A 19,752-nucleotide genomic window follows, 5' to 3' on the forward strand; every position below is an offset into this window, starting at 1 on the left:
CTGGCTAATATCCTGAACCCTGATGAGAGGTGAAATTTCCCCCGGCAGAATGATACTGAGCGTGGGTACCTGTCTGTGAAGTACACGGGGTCCTAGCGTGGAGCGGCGGCAGCAGCAGGAGAGACGCGGCTGGAGACACGGCAGCTGAAGGAACCAGCATACGCTGCCTGGGAGCGGGGGATAAAGCCGGAGACGGACCCGACTTCCCGGCAACGTCACAGACGCACATCCGGCTGCACGAGCGCGTGCTGTGGAGACGGAGGGACGGAGTGAGCAAGAGGAAGGTGCTGCTCAGGTCCCCAAGGCTGAATAACGGTGCAGGAGGAAGCGGGCACAGCTTGTGCGAGGTGGCTTCTACACTGCAGGCACAGAATTGGAGTGGGAGCAGGAGAGGAGGAGAACAGAGCCGGGTCTGGTTTATCCTGAATGATATGCGGGGTGCGCCAGAGAGGTGAGAGACATATGCAATACAAAACCCTAACCTGCCTGATATCTGATGTACATGCTTGGGACTGACTCGACTTGGTAGTGCACAAGGGAGACTGTCAAACTTGGATGTATCTTGTATCACAGTGCAGCTCGGATTGAGGGGATAAGTTCCTAAACTAAATTGTGTATATCCCGGATAGCCTTAAAAATCCTCAGATAGAGGAGACCCCTGGGCACCCCCCCATGTTTCTCCCTTCTCCCCCAGGCATTTGAAAAAAGAGACTCTCAGGAAAATCTCTAAAGCGTTGACAGAGTTCATATAAAGTCCTGGGAAGGCTACATACTCTTACGGAAGGTATTTACTGACCCTAACCTTGCCACAGTGAAGGAAGTGGAAAGTCTTACGGGACGAGCTATAAGTGTATAGCAGAGATAACAAGCTGTACAATCTGCGCCCCACACATCCTTGGTTTTTCTCCTTTTTTTTTTTTTTTTTATCCTTTTTTGTGCTCTCCTCCGACCTCCTCCTGCTGTACTACATTGGGAGAGCGGGCACAGGGCCTTACACAAGACAAGGAAGGCAGTGTGTGTGTAATATACGCGCAGTAAAAAATATCTGGGGATATTATGGGGAAGACCACAGCAGCCACGGCAGCAGCTAAATTGGAAAAGTATGCACGTAACACCCAGACATCCAAAATGGCGTCTCAGAGTGTGCCTAGTTCTCCTTCCTCTCACACAGAAATGGAAACTTCAATTGCAGAGCCGGCGCAATCAACACAACAAATTCTGCAGGCGATAAATGCCTCTGAGCAAAGAGTAACAGAAAGGATTGGACAAGTCCAAGTGGACGTCTCTCTATTGAGGCAAGATATGCAAAACATTAGGGAAAGGGTGCAAGAAACAGAACTCCGCATCTCGCAAATAGAAGATAATACTGTCCCTTTAACAAAAAAGGTAGAAAGTCTCACCCAACAGATGATGAATATCCAGACTAAAATGTCAGACATGGAAGGGAGAGCCAGAAGAAATAACATTCGTATAGTCGGTCTCCCCGAAAGGATAGAGGGATCAGATACAGAAAAATTTCTTGAACAATGGCTCTTACAAATATTCCCAAAAGAGGCATTCACCCAGCAATTTTCCATAGAGAGAGCGCATAGGATACCTACAAGACCTTTACCACCAGGAGCCCCGGCAAGAACCCTAATTGCTAAACTACTGCACTATAAGGACAGAGACACCATTATGAGACTGGCACGTGAGAAAGGCATAACTATGTATGATAGCCATAAAGTGGCCTTCTACCCGGACTTCGCTACAGATGTGCAGAAAAGCAGGGCCAGCTTTATGCAAATTAAAAGGAGGCTGCGAGACTTGAACATACAATATTCAATGCTATTCCCGGCACGCTTGCGGGTAATATACGAAAATGGTACCCATTTCTTTTCAAGTCCAAAGGAAGTCGAGGACTGGCTAGAGAAAAATAAGCAAGTCTGATGACCAGACCAATTATGCCGAGGGATTAAGAAAGATATACATTTTTTAAGGGAAGAAGGGAAAAAGAAAAAAAGAAAGAATTTTTTTTTTTTTTATTTCCAATTTTTTTTTTTTTTTTCTCCCTCTCTCTTTTATCTGTTGCTGTGTGTTATGATAATTAACAGGGGAGATCTTGATATAAATGTGGAAATCCTCATGTGTTAATACTCCTTAACGTGTGCGGGCAATACATGTAATCTTGCTGCTCTGGGCGGTATTCAATGAGCCGGAATCGCTAAGTTTTATGGCGATTCCGGGGTTTTTTCGTGGCTGACGGTGATTTTTGGAGCTCCAAATGCGAATCACCGTATTCAATGAGCTAGAATCGCCGTTGACGACCGGTGAATGAAGCTGCAATCGCCAAATGTTTTCATGTACAAATCGCCGTTTTTTGTGTATAGGATTTTTCATGGGGAATCGACGGTAGTTGAGGGGAATCGCCAAAAGTGTATTCAATGTGAAGTTGGCGATTCCTTTTTCTTCTTTCATATCGCCGTTCCTCTCCGAGTGCCCCTCGTCATCTTTTTATGGTGAACTTTTATAGGAACATGTCAAATAATTGGTTTTAAGTGCTCTATTTAACTATGCAAGTCTAATGTATTATTATTTGCTGCCCTTGTGTGATGTCATGGTCGTAGAAGTGCTATACAAATATATATTTAATTTTTTCAGGTATTTTTTTTTTCTCCCACAAAGCACTGTTCTTACCCATGGTGCACCTCACTTACCCATGATTCTCCTCCCCACCTCACTCCTTCGTTTGCCCTTTGACCAGATTTCCCAGCGTTTGCCGTCTGCTGTATGGGAAGCGTTTGTCCAGGGTAATTTGCTTGTTTCTAGCATTTATCTGCGATTTTTTAAACAACTGACTACATTAATGAGGCTGTGTAGGGAAACGCCGGTATGGCTGAGAATCGCCGTTAGGGCCGGCGATTCTCAGCCACGTTGAATAGGGTGACTTGGCGACTCCCCACGAATCCCCATGCATGGCGATTCACTGCTAAAAACCGGCGATTGGCAGGCGAATGTTAAATCTGAATCACTGTAACCAGCGATTCAGGACATTGAATACCGCCCTATGTGTTATGATAATTAACAGGGAATATGCTGATATAAATGTGGAAATCTTCATGTGTTAATAATCCTGAACGTTTGCGGGCAATACATGTAATTGATACCTAATTGTTTACATGAAGGGGAAGGGAAAAACTAAGCAAGTGTAGTGCCAAGAATAGGTTTGGCAGGGGATTAAGATGCTTCTCCCTGAGTGCCCCTCAAGGGGAAAGGAGGGAAAAGGGGAGAAAAAGGAAAAATTCCCTTTTTTTTTTTTTTTTTTTTTTTTTTTATGCTGCTATGTGTTATGATAATTAATAGGGGATATGTTGATATAAATGTGGAAATCTTAATGTATTAATACTCCTGAACGTTTGCGGGCAACACATGTAATTGATACTTAAATGTCCACATGAAGGGGAAGGGAAAAAACTAAGCAAGTGTGATGTCAAGAATAGGCTCTGCAGGGGATTAAGATGCTTCTCCCTGAGTGCCCCAAAAATTATTATTTTTTTTTTTTTTTTTCTCTCTCTGTGGTAACTAATAGGGGGAACAATGTTATAAATGTGGGGGTCTCCATGTGCTAATATAGCCACGGGAACCAGTAGGTTCCGCTAGTCAGAGGGGTAAATATAGTTTTTAGTAAAATGGGAACTAGGTATACCTTAGGGGTTGAGGTTATACAGGGAGGGTTAGGGAGGGGGGAGGGCTTGATTTATGTAATGTATATATATGTGAGTTTGTTTATATGTAAAGCAGGTCAAGCCAAGATGAAAGTTAATACAATGTATAGAAAAATCTATATGAAACAAAGGGAAAATCTAAGGATATGCGTAATGCGATTAATGCTTAAATATACACGGAATATGATGGCTGAATTAGAAAGGGTGTATATGAGTGAAAAGTCTAGGGGATCATATATGGACTATGATGGCTGGATTAGATAAAAGGATGCAGGTGAATGAGCAGAAAGCAGGGATAGGTTTCCTGAGTTGGAACGTCAGGGGATTAAACAACAAAATAAAAAGAGCCTTAGTGATGTCCCAGCTCAGGAAATATAAAGCTGACATTATCTGTCTTCTGGAAACACATTTGTGTGGAGATAGAACCAACGCACTTAAAAAACCTTGGATGGGTGCAGTGCTGCACTCCACATTTACTAATAATGCCAGAGGGGTTACATTAATAATAAAGAAATCTATAAAATGTCAAATAGAAAAAAGTATTGTTGATCCATATGGCAGATTTGTTTTTTTAAAAGCAGTTATAAACTACAAGCCCTTAATGATACTGGCGATTTACATCCCCCCCCCATATAATAATGAGGTAATGCGACAGATAATGACATTTACTGCAGACTCCCCTGAAATACCAGTAATATGCATGGGGGATTACAATAATATAATGAGTAAAGAACTTGATAGATGGAAAGCAAACGGAAGCCAAATGAAATCCCCGGAAAAAATTCAGCCCACGGCATTCTCCAAATTAACACAAGAGATGGGCCTAATGGACATCTGGAGGGATAGGAACCCAGAAATTCTCCAGTTTTCATGTTACTCACCTACACATAACACCTTCTCCAGAATTGACCTATTTTTGATATCTCCTTCCCTTGCCCCGGCTATAAGCAAAGTAGAACACTTGCCTAAAGGAATATCGGATCATTCTCCCATATATTTGTCTATGGATTTAAATCAGGACCGAGGTAAAACAACGTGGAAATTAAACCCCTATTGGCTAGAGATAATAGACAAAAATAAAGAAATGCAGCTAGAATGGGAAAATTATCAGGAGGAAAATAAAAAGCATTTTAGTCTGGGTATACGCCACGATACACTGAAAGCAGTATTAAGAGGCTCCTGTATAAAAAGAATATCAGAAATTAAAATAAACAGTAGAAGAAAGGAAAATGAACTAGAAATTAAATTCCATCAGTCAGAGATTGATTATATAAACACTGCATCACTAAACACTAAGACAAGAATGATAGAGGCAAGAGAGGAGTGGGTAGAATTTTTGTTTAATAAATCTAAAAGGAAAATACAATTTAGTGGGCATAGACAGTACTTCCAATCCGAAATAGGAGGAAGTCAGCTGGCCTTCCTCACTAAAAATGAAAATGAAAGTAATATAATTTCCAGTATTAAAGATCATCAGGGCAATATACGCTACACCGGAAAGGAGATTGTGGAGGTCTTCCGCCAGTATTATGCTGATCTGTACGGATCTGGGGAGAAATGTACACAAGGGGAACTTAAGAATTATCTGGATCATATTCCAATGCCCTCATTAACAGCAGAGGATGCAAATGTGCTGGAAAATCCATTCACTAAAGAGGAAATAGCAGCAGCCATTTCCTCTCTTCCCTCTGCGAAAGCACCGGGAAGGGATGGAATTCCCATGGAAATATATAAAAAATATGCTGATTTTTTTGTACCATATTTAACAGACCTATTTAATTCATTGATAGAATGGGGCTCTCTTCCACCTACGATGCTGGAAGCAGTAATCATTATGATACTAAAGAAGGAGAAGGACCCCCTCTCCCCGGACTCGTACAGACCAATTTCATTATTGAATACGGATGCAAAGATACTCGCCAAAACAATGGCTATAAGATTAAATAGGGTAATTGAGTCAATAGTGCATGTGGACCAGGCGGGATTTATGCCAGGCAGAACTACAACCCAAAATCTGCGACGATTGTTTTGCCATCTACAGGCTGACCACAATGGGGAGTCGGAGGCCTTGGTCGTGTCCTTGGACGCGGCCAAGGCCTTCGACACTGTAGACTGGGAATATTTGTGGGCAGTTTTGCAAAAATTGGGATTTGGGCCACGATTTATTAGATGGATCCAGATGCTGTATACCTCCCCTAGTGCGAGGATATCAGCAAACGGATTCATCTCAGAACCCCTTGAATTGCAGAGGGGAACGCGACAGGGTTGTCCACTGTCCCCCGCCCTGTTTGCCATGGCAATTGAGCCATTGGCAAATAAAATACGTTTAGATCCGGATATTAAGGGAATGATGATAGGTGAAGTGGTAGACGTTATCGCGCTTTACGCAGATGACATGTTAATTTTCCTGCAAGAACCAGGGAGGTCTCTTCAAACACTATTAGACTCGGTGAACGGCTTTGGGAAGATATCGGGACTACGGATTAATTGGGACAAGTCGAGCATGCTACCAGTGTCGGGGGTGATACCCGAGGAGCATCGTGACTTGTATCAATTGAAATGGACTCTTAAGTTCAAGTATCTAGGCATCTGGATAACTCCAAGAATGCATGGGTTCATTGACTTAAATGTAGAACCTATTACAACCTGGTTGAAGGGAAAAATAAGTGTATGGAAAAAACTTCCAATAACTGTCACAGGGCGTATTAATATGTTCAAAATGGCAGTCCAACCGAAATATTTGTATGCTTGGCAAAATTCTCCTGTATACATCCCCAAGGCAGTATTTGCGTATATAGAAAAAATGATACTTTCCTTCATCTGGAAAGACAAACAGGCCCGGGTCGCACTTAAAACCTTATATAAGTCAAAGGAGAAGGGAGGCCTAGCACTCCCGAATCTAAGGAACTATTACATAGCCTCGCAACTGGCACATGCAAATGGATGGGTTAATAATGGATTAGATCAAACGACCAAAGCATTATTTGAAGAACAGACAGGTCACTGGAAGTCACCAGTACATTTCTTAGTATCTGGGGCCTCCCTGAGTGGGATTCACCCATTACTGCGACAGCTAGCGTTAGTCTGGAGGCAGGCACATGTAATGTGGGGATGGGAGGGAATAGAGACTCAATGCCCTATATGGTTTAATAAAAAATATAGCGAACTAGCAAAGATATCTGTGGACAATATCTGGGAGAAAAAAGGTATTCTGGAAATGGGCCACCTCTATGAGAATGGCCAACTTAAGCCATTTAGCCAAATAAGTGCTGAGTATGACATACCAAATAACCAATTTTTCAGATATTTACAGCTCCGACATGCCATACATAAACAATTCGGTGGATATACTATGGAGACCTCCATATCCCCCATTAAAAAAATGCTACAAACTATGAATAGGAGGGGACAGATATCAAAAATATACACCATTATTAACTCAAATCAATACCCTGAGTTATTAGATCAGTTAAAATATAAATGGGAAATGGATATTGGACATCTAACAACGGAAAACTGGAGAAGCATACTGGGCTCAATAAAACATGCCACGTCCAGCATCAGATATCAGCAAATACATTTCTTTGTACTTCATAGGGTATACCGCACTCCAGTATTACTGCATAGGGCAGGTATAAGGGATAATACCAGATGCCCAAAGTGTATGATGGAAGAAGCAGGGTTCTGGCACTTGATATGGGACTGCCCCCGGGTGCAAAGGTTCTGGATAGAGTTATGGAATGATGTCCGACTTACGGACATTGGTATTACACAGCTAGGCCCTAGGACATGTTTATTTGGGCTAGAATTAGGGGGAAGAGATACAACACAGCTATACCAATACATCATTACACTGATTACCCTAGCAAAAGTAATAATAGCACGAGCCTGGTTTGCGGTAAACCAACCAGATATACAGCAATGGAGAGCCCTAGTGAGGGATGTGATTAAGCACGAAAAGCATATGTATTATACAAGGAATACACCAGTTAAGTTTCATGATAAGTGGGATAGATGGTGCAACTCTAGGTTACATGGAATAACTCAAGAAGAAGAGATATTGACCAATAGGCATGAGTCCATTCGGTAATAAGGGGAGGGAGGGGGGGGAGGGGGGGAACGGGGGGGTAATACACAAATGTTATACACAGTTAAATGCATAATTATATATATAATCATGGAAATAATGATTACTGAACACTAGCTTATTATATTTTAGACACAAAATTAGAAATGATAAATACACCTGAAAATATCACAATAAATTTTGTCACATGGAGTTATAAATAAAGTTAAGAGTTAAAAGTTGAATGGACTGATGCCCAATAAAATAAAGAGAAATAGGGGAAGGAGTGAGTAGAGGGAAGGAAAGAACAAGGAGGGAGTGCATCAATAAAAGTGACTAGGAGGGAGCTATGCATTGTAGGAAGACGATTGTTAACCGCTTCATGACCTGAAATTGTCTATGTGTATGTAATGTATGTAATGTATGTAATTTGTACTGTATGTACTGAATCATGATATGAAATAACTGCTCGGGGATCAGTACCTATGTTATGTAATGTCTACGTATGGAGAGAGGTAGACGGCCCGGCACTCCCTCAGCTGGGATTCAGTACCTGGGTGCCTTCTGGAACAAACAGGTAGTCTCATAGGAAGGAACAGACAGCGGCACTCCACCTTGGAGTGCCGCTGTCTGTTCCTTCCTATGAGACTAATGTCTACGTATGTTTATTTTTATGTCTTTTTTTTACAAAAACCAAATAAAGAATTTATAATTAAAAAAAAAAAGATATTGGCCAACAGGCTTAATAAGGTTATTGGTAGTATAATTCACCCTGACCAGTGTGGTTTTATGAAGGGGAAATCGACCGCCAATAATATTCGTCGGGTGTATACATTTATTCAATTGGCTGATGCAATGGGGCGAGAGGTCGGGATTGCTTCATTCGATGCGAATAAGGCCTTTGACAGTGTGGAATGGTCCTTTCTGAAACAGGTGTTGACAGCTTTTGGATTGGGCAGTAGGTTTATCGATCAGGTTTTTTTGCTATATAACCAGCCATCAGCCCGAATATTAGTTAATGGCCATGTGTCGGAACCATTTCCTCTGTCTCGAGGTACGCGGCAGGGCTGTCCACTCTCACCCCTATTGTTTGCGATGGCCATAGAGCCGCTTGCCTGTAGGATTAGAAGCAGTCTGGGCAGGGTTGGAATAGGTGACAATATTGTCTCCCTGTATGCAGACGACCTGTTGGTTGGTATGGGGGACTGCGCAAATAAACTACCTGGGGTGCTGGATACGATTAGTGAGTTTGGTCGCTACTCAGGTCTCACTATGAACTATAGTAAATCCCAACTATTGGTCCCTGAGAAAATTCAGGGTAATATTATCTTAGATCAGGGGTGGGGAACCTTTTTTGTGCCAAGGGCCAATTTTTATGGAGGAGAAATCCTTTGGGGGCCATATATAAAAATGAATCTTACAAATTGTCCTGCTGCAGCCATCCCACGCTCCGGCAGCTGCCGCTGAATAGGACTGATAGTCTTTGGTTGCTGTTAATAAAGAGGAATCTCGCAAGAACCACCAACCTCTCGCAAGAAGTCCCCTGTACTTGACTCATGGCAGAGCTGCCGGGTGGGTAGGAGGGCCACTCAGACCGGCTATGGGGGCCGCATACGGCCCCCGGGCCTGAGGTTCCCCACCACTGTCTTAGATGGATGCGAGATACCCCGGGTGGAGAAGATGAAATACCTAGGGATTACAATAGCAAAAAACTCAAGGGATTATATTAGTGATAACTTAGAACCAGTTATTCGAGATATAAAACTTAAATTTAAAAGTTGGCAGAAACTCCCGCTTACATTAATGGGCCGATCCAATTTGATAAAAATGTCTGTTCTTCCGAGATTGACTTATGTATTCTTACAGTCACCGGTTTATATAGGTGATGGCAGATTCAGGAGGATAGATTCATTGATTTCATCATTTTTATGGCGAAATAAGGTACCTAGAATTAAAATGTCCTCGCTTTGTAGGGGGAAGAATAAGGGGGGGATAGCACTGCCAAAATTTAAATTATATTACTATGCATCACAGTTGAGTCATTTAGGAGGTTGGGTCAATAAGAATGAAAATTCTGAGGATTTATTGAAATTTATTTCTGAGACTATGGATGGCCTAAACCCGGCACAAGTGATTGGGGTGAGGCCTAGCCTCAGAAAGAAAATTCCTCCTCTAGTCAGGCAAGCTCAAATCATTTGGAAACGAGTGGAAAAAATATGGCAGTATCAGGATATTGACCCGGAAACATCTATATTTGCATTTCCACAGATGCAAAAACTTAAGGTGCATCAGGGTGATAAATTATGGTTCAAATATGGAATTTCATTAATGGGTCAGATAATGGCAGATAATAAACTAAAGCCCTTTTCCCAGTTGCAAATAGAATTTGGGCTCCCACAAAGCATGCTGTTTCGATATATACAATTAAGTAGTGCACTGAGGCAGGTAGGTTGGGCTAAACCCCTTAATTTGGTAGAATCCCCACTTAGGAAATTTATGTCTAGATTATCCAGAGAAAAGCGCCTTTCGCGTTGCTATAGATTCCTGATGGAGGGTCCTTCTTTAGATGATTTGTCAAACCTGATGTTAAAGTGGAAGAGAGAAATACCCGAATTAGAGGAGGCTGAGTGGAGAAAGGCTCTTACAATTCCAGGAAAGGTTACAAAGTCACTTAGGATACAACAAATTCAGATATATTACATAGAACTTATTATACGCCTGAAAGAATTGGTAAATTCTCAAAACGACCTGGTAATCACTGCCCCAAATACAAGGCCCAAGGATGCAATTTTTGGCATCTAATTTGGGATTGTCAAGCCCTACATCGGTATTGGGAAGAAGTGGGGAAGGTATTAACTGATGTAGGAATACCACGCTCCATTATTGGCCCTTTGGGACTTGTGAGGGAGTCTGGCCTAGGAATCTAGTATCGGCAGAACATGAAAGATTGGCCGGGAACCTATGCGCGATAGCAAAAGTTGTTATTGCCAGAGCATGGATGGCCCAAAATGGTCCAGACCCCCAAGATTGGCTCAGAATGGTTAATAGAACCGTGGAACACGAGAAGTACACGTATATCACAGGGAACGCGGTTGGGAAGTTTTATGGGATTTGGAAAAAATGGATATATTCGAAATATTATGTAATATTATAGTTTAAGTGAGTAAATTAAATTGGGGGGTATGGTTAGATAAATTGGTGGAGATAGGGCTATTGGGGATGAGTTGTGGGGGTTCTTTGGTATAGAATGTTTTTGGGTTTTGGGTTGAAAAATATAATTTGTGGGTATGAATATAGAAACATTTGTGCGAGACACTGTTGAACTGCACGATAACTGCACTACAATTGCACTTTGAGATGAAATATGTTGGCACAATGTTCTGATGGAATCTTGATCATTATTTTTTTATATAACAGTTAGATAGAAGTGCTTTTTGTTTTGTTTTTAGTTCCTATCTGCGTGTTTTAATAATAATCTGAGCTGATTAGAAAGATGGGCGTTAAGAAAAGGTACCGACGTAGGGTGATGGAAGATGGTTTAGGAGTTGTGGGATTGGAATTAGCGGGGTCTTTTCTATGTATTTAATTGTAATTATCTGGAACGGCAAAGTTTCTTTAGTGCTGCAAGTATGTGTGTGTCAGGGAATAAGTGTATGAAATAGTAGTATTTATGTATTATGTCTGTGATTATTTTCTACTATGTTTGTATGTTTGTATGTGTGTACATGTTTAAATTTGCAAAACCTTAATAAAAATAATTAAAAAAAAAAATGTGTACAATCAGAAACAAATCACGCCCTTTAACACGTAACTGAACCTAAGAAGCACATATAAACACAATTTAGTTCATTTTAAATATATTTTTGGGGGCCTGGGGGTGCCGTGGAAAAACTCTGATACTCCAGGGTGCCGTGATTTGAAAAAGATTGGGAACCCCTGCCCTATAGTGAAATTACTTCTTAAAACTAAAAGGTGCCCATACACTGCCTGCGACGTCTCGCAGCAATGTTCGGACACCCGACACCCCTGCAAGCCGCCGGGACGCATGCGATCCGTTGTGATGGATCGCATGCGTCCCTGCTTTCCGCCCACCTCACCGCCTGGAGGGAGGTCCCACAATGGGTGGTCGGACGGCCACCCGGTCGGGTCCGATGCGCACGGGACCGCGCATCGCACCAGACTACATGTCAGGGAGAGGCGATTTGGTCCGATTTAACAGACAGTACACACAAAACAGTAGTCCTCACAATTTCTTTAAAAGAAGAATGCAGAAAGGTCATACATGCTGCCTAACTGACCAATAGGAACGAGATGAATGTGTGTCAGTTGTGATGAAGGGAAATTGTCCAATAGGAAATGTTCTTAAGTAAAGGTCTACAAATGTAATTTATCTTGTAAACATGGTGTGCAGTATGCGGGCATACTATACGTTCCACACGCACAATGTTTTTGGGACAGTAGTATTTGGATTACTAAAGCATATCTCTAATGGGGATCTTCAAGCTACTGTACTCTCATTAATAGAATAAAGCAGACTAAAATGACAAAAAGTAGTGTAAGATTTTGTCTCCTCACCCCTGCTCCTCTCACTACCATTTCTGCCACGCATCTTAAACTGCAGCGATTAGTTTCCCGTCACATGAGGGCTCAGTGGCAGAGGGGCACATGCCACATATACATGGATTTGAAATTTGCTGCCAATAAGTAGCTTCTGCCATCTAGCATCTACTCCACTAACCTCTAACCGTGGCACAAGCCTATTTCTCAGTAACATACAAACCCTTAGTATTATAAGGCATATCTACTTGGTATGTGTGGGAACTAATCTGTTATGTATATAAATTGAGACTTATGAATACTATCATAAATAAAATGATTGTGTTTAATGTGTTAGAAATGAAGTTCTGGTATATAGAACTATTTTCATAGACTCTGCTCAATGGGGTTTCTTTACAAGCACATGCATTGATACACAGATCCATGTGGATTGAGCAATGCTTTATTACATAATGCTGGGAACTGGTAAGGCCTCTTATCCTCTGCTGAAAACATGTAGACTTGAGCGATGCTGCAGAAGTAAAACACACTTATGATACCTGGGCACTAAAAGGCCCCCATACACTAGTCCAACCTGTCCTAAGGACAAGTCAGACCAATTTGCCCTTGAGCACCCCGGCAGGCTAACTAATGATTTGGCCATTTTTACATTAAATACATCACATGGGACTTATTGCATGTAAACTCCCAGGAAGCTGCAGCAGCGGTGGGGTGGGGGGGGGGCAATGGTGATTTGCGGAGTGGGCAGCAGTGGGTAGCTGGTAGCAGCTTCTGAATTCAACAAAATATTTTCAAAAAAGACTGGCCAATCAGCAGCCGGACAGTCTTTTGAAAATATATATTTTTAAATTCTAAAGCCGCTTCCCGGCCAGCCCATGGCTACTAGCTGCCGACCCCGTGGCCCCCACCACTGTCCGCCCCTGGTAGTGGGGGATAAGGGACAGATGTCCCAGAAACAAAATTGCGCTTAGTGTTTGAGCTGCCCAGTAATGAGGGTTATGCCCGGTATACACCAGAACGATGGTGCTCGTGAGCAGGACGTCACAGGAACACATAAACCGTTGACGGCGCCGCCGACCCGCCGCGAAAATGCACCTGGTGTGATAGCGATCTGCAGCAGGTAGGATCTCAGAAAAGACCTAAGGACCCGCGGGGCGGCGCATCGGATCGGGATTGCCTCAAAACGGCAGCGAAATGGCCCAAATGATGGCCGATTTACATGCAGTCGGTAGAGATTGTATCTAAATTGACTCGTTTTGGGCCATATCGTCCAGGTGTGTACCCCACATTAGTTGAGAGGCGAATTCTGTAGCATGTGTGCCGGTCAGCGGCTCTAACTTGTAGCGGCGGCTTCAGGTGACGTCACCGCAAACTCCGGCTTTTGCTTCGGAGTTTGGTAGGCAGCGGTATCTTCTCCACGGGTCCCTCTTCCTTCGACCAATGCGTTTCGCATCAGTTGGATGCTTTTTCAAGGATGGGGGGGGGGGGGGGGGGGGAGAGGAGATGTCAAACACATCTAATTTGAGCCGATTTCTTGGATCAGGTGAAATCAGCCCAAATCTTACTAGTGTATGGGACACCACACAGTGGCAGCCAAGGGGAAAACATGTCCGGCTGTTGCTTGAAACTCATAAATCTATTTAAATTGTTATATTCTTTTATTTACATTTTAATTACTTACAGTTATTAAAATATTATGAAGCGTTAAATCAGCACTTTTAATCTACATTTTTGAAGGTTCAATGCGCTTCAGGGAAGCAGGGTCTCTGTGCAACGAGCCTGCCCACACTCGGCACACTATTTCATTCCCCCACCACGCCCTAGTGGATGGTAGGGTATGAAATACCGCCTGTCGGCACGTCTGCTCAAAGTTTTTTTTAGAAAAATCCCATGTCCTATAGTGTCTCTTCCCCCAGCAGAAATAATAACTGGAACTTTGGGGCAGATGTATTAAGCTTTAACAAGAGATAAATCCAAGGGTGATAAGGAGAGATAAACGTCCAGCCAATCACCTGCTAACTGCCATGTTACAGGCTGTGTTTGACAAAAGTCAGTAAGGAGCTGATTGGCTGGACGTTTACCTCTCCTTATCACCCTTGGATTTATCTCTTGTTAAGGCTTAATACATCTGCCCCAATGTCACCAAACACCTATGTGCCTGTGTGGTGGGAGCCTTGAGGATAGAAATACATAACTATTCCACACACTATATCACATGGCACACTACACTTCTTACCTAGCTATACAAAGGTTAAGCAGCCCACGAGACAGGAGCAAGTAGACTTTCACAGAAAAGTGAAAATGGAAATGATAATATTGGCCAAATTGGGTAATTTCATCGACATATCACACCCATGGAGTCCCAGCCCATATAGCCACCTCAAGTCTATCAAGAAACAGACCTCCTGTGGCCAGAGACCCCGGTACACGTGGGTAATGGCGGCAGTGGAGCTGAGAGGGTTAACCCCTTCAGTCCCGGCGCCACCACGGACAAAGGGCGCTTGGTGCCAAAATTCAAAATAGCTGTGGGGTAAAATAGCCCCTACCTGCCTGCCTTGTATGGGTGGCGTGTCACCGGTCCCTCTCAGACCGCCGCGACCACCAGGTCCATCCAGGGCGAGAGGGAGACTGTCTGTCACCAGGAGCCACTGGTGCGGAGGAGCCCGCACGGTGGGAAGGAGGGACGCGCTTACGCTGCAGCCCCGGCGGCTGCAGTAAGACCCTGCAGTTAACCCTTGGCATGCCGGGGGCAGAGCGCGGTGACTACACCGCGCTGCTCTGGGCGCCAGGGGAGATGGAGAGAGAGGCGCACCTAACCCCCGGTGCACCGGAGGCGTGAGGCAGTGCTGCATACCCACGGGCACCAGGGGTGGGAAGAGAGGAGTGCACCAGTGGGGTGTGGGTGCGCTGCAGCCCAGTTCAGAGGCTGCGGTGGGCAGCATCAAAGTATAACCCCCAGCGCGCTGGGGCTAGGGAGAAGCGGCTGTGCTGCAGACGCCCCAGGTGCTGGGGGGAGAGACTGTGCACACTCCCTACACAGAAATGAGCCCTGCAGCCAGGATGGCTTTCCTGAGCTGCAGGGCTAAGGGAGCCCAGTGCTGAGCACTGGGCACAATGTTTAAAACACACTGCACCATATTACAAATGTATGAACCACTGGAATGAAATGTATTGTATATAAAGATGCACTTACTGTACTGTTGTGTCCCTGGGGAATCCAGAGTCCTGTGTGGGCTGCTGGGTTCCCCCTCCAACTGTAACCCAAAAACGGAATGCTTTCCCAGATAACCTCCAGGCTTGGAGCTGCTGGGATGGTAGCAGGAGACCTCAGGTTTCCAACAAGCTGAGTGGTTCCTTGGAGCTTCATGGGGCTCTCCATCCACGGGCAGGAGACCCAGGCAGGGGATCAGGGCTGCCCATCTCTGGAGCTCACGTCTGGGCCAGAGATGTTCAGCTAATCCCCTGGCAGAATCCCGGAAATAGGTTTTGGAGGGAAACCTTCCCCCTAGCCAGACAGACCGGCACCTGGGTGGTACCTGGTCCCCCAGGTGGGCTGTGGCTCAGAGAAGTAACCACTCCCCTCTGTCCATCGGGGTCAGTGCTGACTGTGCATGTGCCCAGTGCCAGCACGTCTCATGCACTTAAGTTGATTGGTTAAAGACCACAGGGTGGGCTTACCTCATGTGGTGATGTGTATTGTATTTTGGATAAAAAGACACCAGTTTTGCCTAGGATTTGTACAACTCTACCTGATCTGAATGATATAACATTACATGTATGCTGTGCCTCCTAGGGATCTAGGAGAGGGCTCTTTTAAGAGCTTCTACTTTGAGCAAATAAACCATCTATTGCCCAAGACGACTGCTTTCATCTTGCGACCGACAGAATTACTGCAATAATTACGTTCTCCGGCTGTTCTGAGTATAGCATCCAGCGTCTCCAAGTTTCCGCTCTGCCAGCTACTGAAGCAGAGGTCTGGTCCGTGACCAGTGGGGAACCAATCAACGCCAGTCGGGGGGTGTCAGCAGCGTGTTGACGCACACACTCCAGCAGGTAGTACTCAGGTGCCAGCGTTTGGGCCTGAGTCAGTATCCATGGTTCCAGACACCACATAGGTGGAGTCTGGTGGTGGCAGCGATATCCCCGCCCACTGCATAGTGGGCGGAGTGAGTAACAGGCGGTTGCTGACGGTGACAGGGAATCCCCTATTGGCCAGGTCCCGTGAGACCAGGAACCGCTATCTGTGGACCCGAAGGACGTAGCCAGAGCGTAAGGGCAGGCGTCCGGGCACACCTCCAGAATGACTATTTTAAACAACCCCAGTTTTCTATAGTTACATATAGAGCAGTGGAGTTTAGTTATTTCATATACAGTTAAGCAACTAATTTACCTAGACGTCACTTATTTTAGTGACCGGCTTTAAGCACACAAATCCAAAGTTCAGTAAATGCTACGATGCTACAGAACATTGCCGTGGTACTGATCCAAGTTACAGGGAGCTGAGCTGATTATTACTGGATGTAATTATAGCATGAAGGAGAGAAGACTTACCCATGGAATGGGAGTGTGCGGTTTGGAGAATATATTAAATTGAGTGGATGAAGAACATGTGAGACTCATCAGTATCAAGTAAACAAGTCTTGGAACACAAAACAAGCTGTTTACTGTGGTGCTCACATCCGCTGCCCGCCACAGGACAGAGAGCTCGGAGAGCTGTACAATCTGTATTATAAAGGTGTTGAACTCCAGGAAGAAAAGGGATCCTCAGAGATAATTGGCTTGCGATACCAACGCTATCATGCATTGATCCCCTCCTTTCCACTGTTATATTTACTAGCGTGTTCACCTAAATTTATAGCGGGCATGCTGGTATGTGCAGTTCATTAACAGCTGGAGGGCTGAAGGTTCCCCATCCCTGCTGCAAAGGAACCGTGTACACAAACGCCACATTTCCATCAGCCCCTTGTAAGCTATTCTCTCAGTGTGGAAAAAAATGATAAAAGTCAGTTTACCAAGTAGACACAATTGTACTCTGATCAGATTAAACAAAGGGGATGAACTCTGTCATTTCTGTAGATCAAGTCTGCTACGCCAGAAAGATACAGAAAAGCCAGAAGTCCATACAGGACAGATAATGCTAAGCCCACAGAATTGAAATAAATACTAATTAAGTCATGGGCATCTTAAAACAAACTATAAAACTAGAGGGAAGTTTTATGTAGCCCGAGTGTGCAGAGTTATGTCTCAATCTGTTCTACCACTTGCACTGACAGAACTGCAGTCAGATAAATCACACTGGATTAGTCTATTATGGTGTATGGGTTGGATATACAAAGCTCTATTATGGGCTGATCCATTATCCATGTAAATGTACCTATACCGGTTATAAACGGAGATACTGCTTTAGCCATTAGATGTTAGTCACATTTAACACATACAAGGTAGTTCATAAACTACATACCTGAGGGTCACTTTGAGCACGGTAACGATAAACAAGAATTAATATGACAGAACAAAGACTTGAAGCCATTCCACATAAACCAACTGCAGTTAAATTGATGATTGGAAATGCTTAGATTAGAAGACGTTTTATTGGAGAAACAGAATTTTGGCAATATCCATTTAAGCACGGTAATTTACTAATGCTAACTGCCTCGCTCAGAGCTATCCTATTAGCCCCGATGCTGGAAGTTATCTGTGTTTTGTGTCTCAGGCGTGCAAAACAAAATCTGCAGTCCTTAGTCCTTTGGGGGGAAAACACATTGGTCCCGGAACTTCCGGATTGCATTTGTTTCTGACCAATAATGCTCCATTTTTCAGTGGGGAAAAAAGGTTATAATGACCATCGGACTAAAACCGCGATAATAGGCTGGGGTTTTTTTTTGGTTGGAAAAATTAGCGCTGGTAATTGGATATTATTGTAGCTCTTCAAGAACGAAGTGTTGTAAATATACAGCTATGCGTCTCAATACATATGCAGCTATTAGCTTGAGGATATATACAGGCCCATAACTCTCTTTAGCACTACAAATCCATTTAATAGGGACCAAGTACAAAAACTAACAACGTGAACAAACTTAAAAGTGTTGCTCTTCGCAGTGCACATTGCAACATTTATTTGGGACATAACGACCCAACTGGAAAGAGAATTTCACGTAACGACATTTAAATGCAAGCATGTAGGAAACACTTTTGACTCATATTTAAAAAATAAAAAAGGCACATACACACAATGCCCATCTGTGGGAATGTGCAGCAGAGTCCTATATTGTAAAGTGGGGTATCTGGTGAGAACTTACCTGGTCTCTGGGTTGTATCCCAAGATATAGAAGAAGGAGTCTATCCTGGCTTTGAATTCCCGAGCAGCAAAAATGTCTGAGAAATGGGAGATGTTACACTTGCCCCTGCCAAAAGCAGATTAGAAGATTAGCCACATAGATTATTATTCATAACGTGTAAAACGGTTTTAATGCTTCATACATTATACAGGTTGATTATCCCTTATCCGAAATGCTCGGGACCACAAGCATTCCGGATAGGGGAATTTTTCGGTTTTTAGAATATTTTTTTTTAGGCTTACTTACCTGTCCCCTGATGGTGTCCGGTGGTCCCTCGGTGTCCACAGCAGGCCTCCAGCATCTTCTCTGGCTCTCCAGGTGACGTCACCGGCGAGCGCGTGCACACTCGCGCAATGCATTCCTGGGACCGCTGGAGGCCCTGGAGAAGATGCCGGAGGCCTGCTGTGGACGCCCTGGGACTTGGTAAGTATGAAAAGAGGGTTAGGGGGGGTAAAAAAAAAATTCAATTATTCCAAAAACCACGGTTTTTGGAATAATACATACACGAGCAAATAGGATATAGTGTGCGCCTTTTGTTGTATCACCACCACCTTAAAATTCAGATGGAGATTAACACTTTCATAAAACAGTTGTACAATTTATAAAAAAATCAACATGACATTATCCAATGTTGTTCCATATGGAGTCTAGATTTTTTCCAGTCACAATAACCCGACGCGTTTCGTCACACGGACTTCATCAGGGGTGTAACAAACATGACTCAAATAGACATATGCTCTCAATTAAAAACGACTAGGCTGGTTCCTCTGTTTGTTCTTTAACCGACTAGAATAGTGTCTCAATTTCAAAATGGAATGGGGCAAATGGGCGATATGGAGAGGTTTTTGGCCATCAATCCTCTCAATAATGAAGCTGTGTCTCCCAAGCTGCCACTCCAAAGATCTGCAGCTATTTGGAGTGGCAGCTTGGGAGACACAGCTTCATTATTGAGAGGATTGATGGAAAAATCAATATCGCCCATTTGCCCCATTCCAGTTTGAAATTGAGACACTATTCTAGTCGGTTCAAGAACAAACAGAGGAACCAGCCTAGTCATTTTTAATTGAGAGCATATGTCTATTTGAGT

The 19,752-nt window shown here is 43.7% G+C and overlaps 1 protein-coding gene across 6 annotated transcripts in view; it reads right to left on the reverse strand.

The window, feature by feature from the left end:
• RERE (arginine-glutamic acid dipeptide repeats) overlaps positions 1 to 19,752 on the reverse strand; it is a 290,268-nt gene that overhangs the window by 62,298 nt on the left and 208,218 nt on the right. For all 6 annotated transcript variants that reach the window (XM_083163291.1, XM_083163286.1, XM_083163289.1 and 3 more), the window contains one exon: positions 18,627 to 18,731. In XM_083163291.1, coding sequence (XP_083019417.1) covers positions 18,627 to 18,731 — 105 coding nt within the window. The remainder of the gene's footprint in view (positions 1 to 18,626; positions 18,732 to 19,752) is intronic.

The sequence above is a fragment of the Crinia signifera genome, chromosome 19 (genome assembly GCF_055691185.1).
Source record: "Crinia signifera chromosome 19, ASM5569118v1, whole genome shotgun sequence".
In the NCBI taxonomy this organism is placed as follows: Eukaryota; Metazoa; Chordata; class Amphibia; order Anura; family Myobatrachidae; genus Crinia; species Crinia signifera.